The 12,293-nt window shown below is 36.4% G+C and overlaps 1 protein-coding gene across 1 annotated transcript in view; it reads left to right on the top strand.

The window, feature by feature from the left end:
• TCERG1L (transcription elongation regulator 1 like) overlaps window positions 1–12,293 on the top strand; it is a 186,786-nt gene that overhangs the window by 162,370 nt on the left and 12,123 nt on the right. Inside the window, exons 10-11 of the mRNA XM_039334794.1 lie at window positions 2,066–2,201; window positions 6,921–7,010. Of these exons, the coding sequence (XP_039190728.1) occupies window positions 2,066–2,201; window positions 6,921–7,010 (226 nt within the window). The remainder of the gene's footprint in view (window positions 1–2,065; window positions 2,202–6,920; window positions 7,011–12,293) is intronic.

The following is a 12,293-nucleotide window of genomic DNA, read 5'->3' as shown; positions in this document are numbered from 1 at the left end:
TTGGAAGAATATAGTTAATCTTTGCTGATGATTTAACTTTCTGGTTCCCATCAATTTCACTGAATATAAATACTTGGTAGTTACCAAAAATTAGATTGGTGGTTTCATAGATCATATTATGGAATATTATAACTTGAAAGAATTAAAATAGCTAATGCAATATCCAAGTCACTATTCTAATATGAAAAGTGACAATTTGATAGCTTTAGTGCTACTAATATCATGCAATATCCATTTTAGTATAATTTAAGAGTGAAATTTTAAATGCAATTATAGATGGCAAGTAGATAATAAGTTAGGACCCATATTGCTTAACTGGGGGATGTAATTTATTACATGAAAGACAATTTTAACTTTTCTATTATAATTGACCTCTCTGTCTTTCACCAGTTTCTAATCTTTAGTTCCCCTGGTGTCCAAGTTGTATTGCTATTGAAATTCAGTCTCCTTTTATTAACTTTTTAAAACTAGTTTCCTAAAATCTATGATACATTTAAAAGAGGAATTTGATTGAAAATATGAAAGAATAATTTGCAACGCATATCACTTATTGATTTGTTCTGCAACCTAAGAATCTGGAAACAGGTAGTTGAATATATAAATTTCCTCAAATGTACTTCATTAGAAGAACTGGATATCCAAGCACCTTCTTTTTTTAAAAAAAATCAACATTCCAGAAATCAGTCCTTCAAATTAAAAGGTATAAAAATATAGTACATTTTTTTAGACTGCTATAGTTATTCAAATAAAAACCTGTTGCAGATGAGACCAAATATAATGGCTAGATGGGAAGGCAGAGCTTTATTTAGCCTATTCTCTATTTGCTGTAATGTTAATTATTTCTTCTTAAAGAAGAAACAAGTAGAAATTTAGTTTGGGATTTGGAGAAGGACTGATGAACGTTCTCCTTTTACATTTCTTGTCCAGAAGAACGTGAGTAAGTTAGGTAGTTAAATCATTGTGGGTTTTTTTGTTTTGTTTTTTTTTTAAAATACTCCTGCCGATTGTCTGGATGAGTCCCTGCAGTTTTCTTGGCAAGGTTTTTCAGAAGTGATTTGCCATTGCTTCCTTCTTAGGGCTGAGGGAGAGTGGCCCAAGGTCACTCAGCTGATTTTGTGTCTAAGGCAGGACTAGAATGCATGGTTTCTAGCCTGATGTCTTGACCACAACACCAAATTGGCTCTCAGTTAAATAACTACTACAAACCAAATCTTCTCTTTATCCCTTTTTGTGTCACTTCTTCGCATTTTTTCTTGAGTAAGCTGATAGTAATAGAAGCGAAAGATAAAAATATGTTCTGACTTCATTGATTTCCAAGTTCTACCACCTTAAAGTAGGAAATGTCTTGTGAAGATTTTTTTTTCTTGCCAAATGCTCCCAAAGATATTTTGTGAATAACTTCAGATTCTAATGAGTCTTGCCAATACAAATAGACTCAGCAATATATCAAACACTTAGTAGGCTGCTTCACTTTTAGTGATGGTTTTCAGTTATCTTCTTGTCATCTTTTTTCTTACCCATCATCATTTTCTTCTCTGCCATGTCTTGCTAAGTAAAAAGTAAAACAAAAGAAAAAGAAAAAGAAAAAAAGAGAGAGAAAAAAAACCCGAGGGGCAAATTCTTCATGGGATTTGCTGAACTTGTCAACATGTCATGTTATCAAGCCCCGTGTTCATCTTTAAGGATTCTTTATACATTTCACTGAACGTACAAAGTAATCTATTTTAGATCTTTCCCTAAGTCAACAAATATTGGAAAGCAGGTTTTGGAAAATGATGTAGACACTTGGAATGAGAATATTGGCAGTAGCCCTTTTCCTGCACACATTATTAGACTATATGAAAAGCCAATTTTTAAATAGGCTAAAAGTTTGTTCTAGTACCAGACCCATTTCACTAATAACGTGATAACGCATTGTCTCAGATTTAAATTTAACAGAGCACTTCCAGATTCACTACAGAGAAAAATATGTTGCTTATATTTTCCTAGATGCTCCTGCACTCTAAAGTTTACCAAGGGTTTAAAAACGCATACTTCACTTTGTGTATCTCTTCTATTATTTAAGACTGGAAAATTCACAGAATATGGAGCTAGAAAAAATAACAATGGATGAAAAAAACATGAAAACATCAGAACATCAGATTACCCTCCCCTTGGAGGAACGTATTACCCATTTTCGAGATATGCTTCTGGAAAGAGGGGTAAGAAATTGCCTAAGGTTTTCCTGATTCCTGTAATATTAGACAACATGATATAATCTTAATATATGTAATAGATACATTGCAACAGTCTAATGATTTAAAGTGGTTGTTTTTTCTTATCTACTGTTTGCCATTACATTATTGCTATTTACCGTACACAATAACAATAAGGAAACAATAAGAATATGATTTATACTTATCTTTCTTGACCCTATCCATGTATTTGATATGTCTAGTCTAATGAAAATAAGGACTAGGGAGGTCATGATATCACTGTTCCAATATTTGAGGGGCTCCTACAAAGACAAGGGGGTCAAACTATTTTCCAAAGACCAAAAGGCAAGACAGGAAACAATGGTTGGAAACTAACCAAGAAGAGAAGCAACCTAAAACTAAGGAGAATTTTTCTAATAGTGAGAGCAATTAACCAATGGAATAACTTGCCTTCAGGAGTTGTGGATGCTCCGTCTCTGAAGGCTTTCAAAAAGAGACTGGACAACCATTTATCTGAAGTGATATAGGCTCTCCTGCTCAAACAGGAGGTTGGACTAGAAGACCTCTGAGATCCCTTCCAATTGTATTATTCTACATTCTATGCTTATGCTGTCTGAAGTATTGCTCTTTCCATTAGCAGTTCAGTAACATAAGTTTCCCCAACCAGATACTTGTATTATAGCTCCATAATTTGCACTCAGTATAGGTAATAAGGGAGGAAATACGGAATCATAGTTAAACCCATCTAGAAGATAGCAGTCTGGGGAATTTTAAATCTCATCTGATAAGAAGTTACATGCAAATTCCAATTTCTAATCTCTGCCTAGTCTTAAATAATTATATTATCTACGTCTCTAAACTATTTGATGTACATTTAATTATATGATATTTTCTTCTAAATTCATCAATAAGATATCATAAAACTATACAGGTTAAATTGTAAAAGAATCCATTCTGACATATTAAAATTATTGGCTCATTATGCAAACATTTATTTAGCAGCTGTGATACAGTGGAACTCATCGAGTTTAATGTTTTTTTTTTCTATTTCATCCTATGGACCACCATAGGATGTACTTGAAATTTCAGATCTAGAAGGGAAATCACACTGACCCTTATAATGCAATCAACAGTCTCCATATTGGAAGGATGCTGATTGGAAAGGAACAATGTTGTGATCTTCTCTGTCCAAATATCTACATTATTCCAACCCATGAGATTACATTGCAGAGAAAGATCTGTTGCTGTGTAATGATTGGATGCATTGATAACTTTAAAAAGTAATTTTAGCTTCCAGGAAACAAATGTGTTTTGAAATTAATTGGTTATTCATGTTATTCTTCAGCGGTTATTTGTACTTATTTTTAGTTAGCTTCACTTGCAAGTTGCTTTGAAGACCAGTCTTACAGATTTATTCCATATCTTCTAAAAGTAAACTACAAAACATTAAAATTAGTGGTGTTATTTGGGTTCTCAGCACACATGTCATAATCTTTATAATTTAATTTTTCTCCAGAAATAATGTCCACATTTTCCGTTAGAAATTAAGACTTGTGAATAAGTAAGATTAAGAGGACATAAGGCAGGAGTAGCTGTGCTAGACAGCTGCAATAAATACAAGCCTAAGCATCTGACACGGTAAAAATAATACTTTTAAGTATGGTATACATGTTTATAAATTAGAATTTCATATATACAATTTGTAAACAGAAATTGTTTTGTGGCATAATCACCAGATGCTGATAAATAGTTACAAGTGGAAATTGAGTATTATTTAATAATAAAGTTTGTAAACTGTACTGTATGTCTACTTGCTATATACTCAATTATACAGGTAATCTTTGTTTAGCAACTGCCTCAGAAACAACTGTTCGTAGTCACAAAGGTGCTAAAAAATAAACTTTGCGACCAATGCCCCCATTTCTTTCTGGGGCGGGAAGAGGAGAGAAATGGGGGCAATGGTCACAAAATTAACTCCCACAGAACAGAAATATTGCTTAAGCAATCTATGTCTTCCTGAGCTGCTTTTCAACAAGGTGCAATGTGTCTCTAAAAAGTTAATCACAAGGTAACAAACTCAGTTCTGTGACTTTAATTAATTGATTAGAACCCTCCCTTGGACTTGCTTTTCTGCTTCACGCTGACAAGACTTTAATCAGTTTTAAATGAGAGCTTTTTTGATTCCTAAGCTTCTGGTGCCTTAGAGCAGGGAACTTGTTAAGTAAGTAGCCAGTACTAGTATATTTCTTTCAATGTGCATTTCCTATTCTGTGCCTGCCTCATCTCTATTATGAATGTAAATAGAAACATTACATTTGCACTTTTACATCACTTCCTCATGAGTTGAGTTCTGGAAATCTTTCCTGCTCACCCAACTATTTGAGGTCATGTCCCAAGGGTGCTTTTTCAAGAGGCAACTGGACTTTATTGTTTTTCTTTGAAATCATTTCACTTTTTATCCAAGAAGCTTCTTTGGTCTGACTGGATGGTGGGGAATGGAAGAATTTATATTTCTTGTAGACAGCTGGTCATTTGAATTCTTCCGAAGAGTCAGTGAAGCCACTTGGAAATTTATCTGTGTCCTCAGGGTCACCCAAGTAGTGCAAATTGATGTGGAGCCTTCCTGGAACTGCTGAAAGGACTGTGTTGTAGACTGGAGATAGATGATGTCATATCCCTGCCCCTCTGTTGAGAGAAGGCTGTTCAATTTTGACATAGATGGCCTCTTTGACCCCTCTTTCAAACTAGTGGTCCTCTCTGTCTGAAATGTAAATTTTGCTGTCTTCAAAAGAGTTGTTGTTGTTAGTTTCAAAGTCATGTCCGACCCATTGAGACCCCATGGACAACATTTCTCCAGGCCTTCCTGTCCTCTACCATCTTCTGGAGTCCATTTAAGCTCACTCCTACTGCTTCAGTGACTCCATCCAGCCACCTCATTCTCTGTTGTCGCCTTTGCTTTTTAAATGCAGATGGACTGCTGAATATTGCCCTGATGGGTTTGTTTTCCTATGTTGTGCCATGCATTTATGAAGTGGATGTTTTATAGATAGACAGATGATAGATAGAAGATATATATAAAATTTGGATTGCTAACAAATGGTCCTGGGCTTGTTTTTCTTTCCTCCCCCCTTTTTCTTTCAAATGTCATTCTCATGTTTCTGTGGTTGCCCATCACGTCCCCATTAGCTTCTGGAGTAGCCGTTCGTTCTTCCCCCCCTTTTTGATGTTTGTTGTGTGCGTTTGTTGGTTGCTCTTACAATGGAGGGTTCTGTTAGTATGTGTTGGTTTTCGGCTGGTGTTTTCGGCTTCATGCTTCTAGGAGCAATGTGTGATCGTAGCTGTTTCTTCCTTTTAACTGCCAGTGGGGGTATGAACTGATTGGATGAGAGCTTGGCTGTGTTCTGATTGGATGGAGGTGTGTTCTGATTGGTTAGGAGCTTGGCTGTGCTCTGATTGGATGAAGGGTTGGCTGTGCTCTGATTGGTAGGGGGAGTGTTCTGTTTGGGTGGGGGCTTTGTTGTGCTCAGGTTAGTCTGATGTGAGATGGTGAGCTGCATTGCTATTGTTTGGCTTCGCGTTCGTGGTCGTGCCTCATCTTCATGGTGGGTGTCAGTTGAGCACAACAAAGCCCCCACCCAAACAGAACACTCCCCCAACCAATCAGAGCACAGCCAACCCCTCATCCAATCAGAGCACAGCCAAGCTCCTAACCAATCAGAACACACCTCCATCCAATCAGAACACAGCCAAGTTCTCATCCAATTAGTTCATACCCCCACTGGCAAGGTTGCATCAAAAAAGGTGCCTGAACTCTGTTCTGGGCATTCTATGAGAAAAAAAAGCCCTGTATCTATCTATCTATCTATCTATCTATCTATCTATCTATCTATCTATCTACAAAACAACCACTTGACAGCTCCTCCTCTTTAGCGATACAAGTGCTTGCGTTTAGTTTGGAAATATTTCCATCTTCAGTGAGGAACAATAAAGGAAACTGCTTTGAAGTAGCTCAGAATGTCAGGTCAGGAGTAGGAAAATCTTTCAGAGTGTCCCGAGCTTAATGGATATGACTAATAGAGTCAGGTATGAAAGTGCAGCTAATTTCCTTACTCAAGCTGTAGCCTGGAGATTCTGGAGAATTCTACTGTGCAATGTTTTGTTGATATTTTGGTTTGTTCTAATAAAGGAATTATCCTCTCATGAATTTAAAACTGAACTATACATAAACCTGGTTAATTTTTTAGCACTTCCAATAAAGGAGGATGGGAAATATATGTGGAAGCCAGCTGAGATACAGTGGCTTTTATAGTGAATTATTCCAGTGTCTTTTCAGTTTGAAGCCTCTTGAATTGCTTAAATATTTAGAAAACCTCTGAATAAAACCTCAACATGCATAGAAAGAGTAAAAGCTGAATAAGTATTCACCTGAATACATGCTGGGTTATGGAATGGGCACAATCATTCTATTATTAGATTCCCAATCACTATATATGACGTGTGTGCTTTCAGATCTGTTTAAACAAAATGTTCATTTTTTATTTAATTTCTAATCCAAGATTAGGAAATAAATAATTTCTTTTTTTTTTTGCTTGTCTTACAATAATAAGTTAGATCATCATTCAAAACATTCTACATTGTAATATTTCTTTAATAAGATATTGGTACCTACTTCTGATTTTATTCTTTAAACTTTGTTTATATCTCTTCCATTAACTTTTTTTTTAGGTTTCTGCATTTTCCACATGGGAAAAAGAACTTCATAAAATTGTATTTGATCCACGTTATCTTCTACTAAACTCAGAAGAACGTAAACAGGTGAGTTCTTGTTTAAAAAATACAGGCTATAATGTAAAATGGATCGTAAAATTTAATTAATAATAAACAGTACATAATTTCAAGATCAAATTATATTGTCAGCTTTAAAACATCAATAAACATGTACAATATATCACAAGTGAGTTATTATTAAATCACATATTTTAATAGCCAGGGAGATTTAAGTCAGCTTTCACTTGGTGCATTGAAGAAAGCCTCAGATTATCCTCTATTGAGAGATTATTTTATGATTGGATGTTAACACCAAGTGATAAATCTCTCTTTGGTACACAGCATTTTTATAAAATGCGTGTTACATTTTAATTTGGACTGCATAAGGCAGTAACCATGACATGTGTGTGTATAAAATTGGGGGTTTAAAAGATGAAATTTTAAACACTTGAGTTTAATTAACAATAGCTAACACAAAATTTCCTGTACATTTAATAACTGGCTATCTGTTGCATTAAGAGAGTTAGTTCACTGACTACATTGGAACATCCCTGCGGATTATTCTCAAAGCTTTCTGTCTTACATAGGTTACATGTTGTATCTAGTATCTGATATTGTACTGAACACTTCAGCAAAAACCATTTATGCTGAATCATTCTTTCTTTCATTGCATAGAAGAAGGACTTTTATTCCCAGATGTGGTTGAATTACAATTCCCAACAGTACTGCGTTGAAGGATGCTAGAAATTTTCAGCAACATCTGAAGAATCAAAGATTCTCAATCTTTTTTTAATGCTCTAGATTAGAGCATACCAGGTTGAAAAATAAAATGCTAGATGTAAAGAAGGCTTTTCTATCAAAACTATTGCTACTATTGTTCAGATGAAGGTGACCATCTTCAGGTTTTGGCTGTCACGGATGGGCAGCAAACTATTAATTTTCTAATTTGTTTTTATGGCTATAAATTATAGTTTATTTTTATTGAATTTGTTATAATGGGAAGGGATGTTTCTGTGATTTTCTTTCATGTGTGCCAAAATATATTGCAAATTGATGCTTGTTGCTTTTTTTTTTTTTTTTGCCATGGTCCACTTACAAGCAGAAGAATACCTCTTCAATAAGGTCTGACCCTTATTGATGCCTATAAAATAATTTTAAAATAACTATTTTTAATTCTTTCTTTCTTCTATTTATTAAAAGTTGACATTAAATTTAAATATTTTGGTGAGGCATCTCTAAATATATATTTTATCAAAAGATAGCTGCATTTTTACTCTAAAATTATTGTGAGGATTTAGAGTTTGATGCTAACAGTAGATTTCAATATTTCATACAGCACAGGAAATCTGTATTTCTTTTGGTGACAAAAGTAAAGCCCCAGTCTAGTTATTCCAGCAATTTTTATTATCCTTTCATTTATTAAGCATATGAATGATATAGTATAATACTTTAATGACCAGCGATATTTTGCATTATAACCGTTAACTTGAAACATTGGTGGCATGAACCTAATTTAAGGTAAGATAATCTTTATTATCACTTTTTCTGTGTGTACATTGGCATACATTAAAAATAAAATTCTGATGCTCACTCTCAAAGGAAAATGTTTGTGTGTGTGTGTGTGTGTGTGTGTATCGGGGCGATAGAATTACAAATGAGGCAGCGGTGATCCCCAGAGAAGACGACAACCTGGCAAAAGGGGAGGGAGACCAGGAATGGAAACAATGGGATAGCCCTTTGCAGGATTGGGGTGATAAGGCTACAGGTGAGGTGGCGATGACTTCCATGGGAGGAGGTGATAGAGCAACGGCATGTCAGGGCCGTGAGATAGACGCAGAGAAGTGACCTGGAACGAGAGAGGGGGAAGGCAGGAAGCAGGAACGCCCGAATAGCTGCTCTTCGCAGGACTGGGGCAAGGGAGTTATGGGCAAGACAACAGCAACCTTGCGGTGGGGGAGGATGATGGCCCGACAGAGTGCCCGAATCGCAGCTTGAGAAATAACAATCGAGATCATTCCAAAATGGGAGGGGAAGGAGACAAGGGGCAGAGACAGCTGGACAGCCACCCCCGGGCACCTGCACGCATGCCAGAAGAGCGATTGAAGATCAGAAGGCAACCATTGGGGCCATGGGCAGATTGCCAGGTGTAGAGCAACTCAGTGCATTATGGACGAGCACAATCAATGGGCCAACGACGCGCTCGAAAAGCTGGGGCAGAGGCAAATGACTATATAAGCCAGCTCCCAGATCTCCTTTTACTCCAACTCTGACGACATCAGCAGTTTGGCCGATGAAAGGTTAGTGACTTTTTATCTACAGGCTTGTTTACATTAAACAGTCTTGTTTACTTTTATCCTGGTGTTCACTTTTCTTTTAATTTTGTCAATATGATGCCCGGGATTCGCATTTTTACTGTTATAAAGTATATATATATATACTCCCGGAGATCGAAGATTGCATCATTGAACCAATATATATATATATATATATATATATATATATATATATATATATATATATATATATGTTCAATGATGCAATCTTCGATCTCCGGGAAGAGTATACTCCAGTTATTTATTTTTAAAACAACATTTAAAACTAAAAACAGTTATATACAAGATTAAAACAACTTAGATTTCGCTGGTCCTCTGCCAGCATCCTCAGAGTGGGGCTTAGGGGGTGGGAAGTTCTTTTTATCCCCTTGCTGATCCAATTGCCTACTCATTGCCCTCGTGACAGGGCCACTCTTCCTGATTGCCTGTGACTGCCTTAACTGTTCCGCCCTCTCTTTTTTGCACTGTAACATTGTATTTTTCTGCTCCGTCATCCTTGTGCTGTCTCCCCCTCCCTGCGCTGTTATCATTAACACACTCCTCAATCCCTCCTCTCTGCCCGATGCAATGTGCCTTCTCCGATTCGGCAATACACGAGTCCTGTTGGGCTGCTGGTCCGCCTGCTGTTTTTGCATTCCATTGCCAGTTCTTATCTCATCTCCCTCCTCCAACTCCCTAGCCTGCCGATTCATACACCCTTTGTTGTCCATTCCTGTCATCCTTCCCCCCCTTCCTTCAACCCTCCCACCTGTTGATTAACATATTACTCCTGCCTTTCATCAACCATTCCTATTGATGTTCTCTTCCTCAATGTCTTTTCCTTCCTGATCTGCTGCTCTACCTGCTGTTCCTGTTTACCCTCCTCCCCCACTGTCCATCTTCCCCTCTCCAATGTCCTCCTCATAATCAGGAAGAGTGGCCCTGTCACGAGGGCAATGAGTAGGCAATTGGATCAGCAAGGGGATAAAAAGAACTTCCCACCCCCTAAGCCCCACTCTGAGGACGCTGGCAGAGGACCAGCAAATCTAAGTTGTTTTAATCTTGTATATAACTGTTTTTATTGTTTTAAATGTTGTTTTAACAATAAATAACTGGAGTATACTCTTCCCGGAGATCGAAGATTGCATCATTGAACAAATATGCCCAGGATTCGTATTTTTATAACCATTAAGGATATATATATATTTGTGGGTATGTGTGTTGTGCTTATATACATGTATACATACATACACACACACACACACACACACATACATATTTTCTTTTGAGAGTGGGCATCAGAATTTTATTTTATACATATGCTCTATACACACACACACACACACACATGTGCATGTACTTTATATATTAATCACTGTCCATTTAGAATGCATAGCAGAAAAAAGTGTCTTGAGAGTTAACGAAGCTGATGTTATATAGTACAAAGCTATTGCAGGTCTAATTGTTCAGCTTCGGATACTGCGAAGCCTTCTCCCAGAAGGTAACAAAGAAAATTGGTCATGGAGAGGATATGTAGCATCCCTGACAATACTGTGGACCATGGTCAAGCAATGTTTATATGCCATATCCTGGAAAGAAGGAAGTGAACTTTTTCTGCCATCCTCACCATTCTCTGCATAGCCTTCCTGTCTGAAACAGTAATACCTCCAAACCAGACAGTAATACAATATGACAGGATGCTTTCAATTGATAAGGACAGGGGAAGAAAGATGTGCTTTTTTCTTCTATATATTTTGGGCACTTGACCAGTATGAAAAGCCTTTATTCTTTGATTAAAAAACCAAAGTTTTATTTGATATTTTTGGATTAGTAAGAAAAAAAAGAAAATAAATATTTGAATGAAGGCATTACATGAGGTCTTATACATCTTAATTTGCTATTTTGAAAGATTAATGCATAAAGATAGTTGATTTGCTTCACTTTTAGTGAACCTTTTGTTTAACTGACAAAGCATAAGAAGCTGTGGTCGAAAGTCAAAAGAAATATGCATGCCTAAATTATAGTGAGGTTAAAAACTAAACCTTTGTGCAGATTTCCAGAACTAAGGACAAATAAATTGTCTTTGAATATAGGTAGTAAACAATTATAGGAAACATTAAAAACTAAATGTGCATTTTGTGCAGAATAGCATAATAGAATGAAAGTTTCATGTTCATCTGTAACATTTTGATTAATGTGCATGGAGTCATGGTTGAGTTGAAGATTTCCCTGAAAAATTATTGCTATCAGATCTGGGCTACAAAAAGAAAAATGAATGGCAGCAAAAAAGATGCCAGGTTTTTTTTTAACGTATTGGTGCTGTCTCATGGTCATTTATATTCTTGCTGTTCAGATCTGCTACCCTACTTCAAATAAGTAGAAAAGCATAATGATAGATATGGAAGTCTTTTAGAGAAAATCATGTGCATCCATGGTGGGGCAGGATCAAAGTCCCCAAGTTGTTGGGTACAGCATAGTGATCCATATGCTGCATGTTTGAGAAGGAGTAGAGCTTGGATTACAAAACATGGCCACTATCTTGTACTATTTCACATGCTTTTGTGCAGGTCTATAAGAAAAAAAATGTAATTATGTAAGAGCTTTCAATGCATTAAAGATGAAGTAGTGACTGCTGCACACTTTCTGAATTGACAGGAGTTTACCCTATTGCCTTTGAGATCATTGCATTAGGAGCAATGTTACATAAACACACAAATGTTGGCATGACAATGTACATACCATGTTTTCCCAAATACTGGCCTTAGCAATGGACATTTTGATCCCAATTGTGGTCAAGGACTACCTGTAGAACAAAGACCTAGTGAGACCTTTTTCTTAAGCCCATCCAAGGCCTGAGCTTATTATTTATCTAGCTTTTCAGCTTGCAGTTATGTCCTGATAGATTGATATCCTCACTACTTGATTGATGATACAATTCTATCAGCATTCAATGAGTGAACTTAGGGTTAATATTGCTTAGATTTTGGAATAAAAAGACACTTTATCAATTTTATGTAAT

This window comes from Crotalus tigris, unplaced genomic scaffold (genome assembly GCF_016545835.1).
Source record: "Crotalus tigris isolate CLP2741 ecotype Arizona unplaced genomic scaffold, ASM1654583v1 scf7180000017546.9332058, whole genome shotgun sequence".
In the NCBI taxonomy this organism is placed as follows: Eukaryota; Metazoa; Chordata; class Lepidosauria; order Squamata; family Viperidae; genus Crotalus; species Crotalus tigris.
This window is presented reverse-complemented; position numbering and strand designations above follow the sequence as displayed.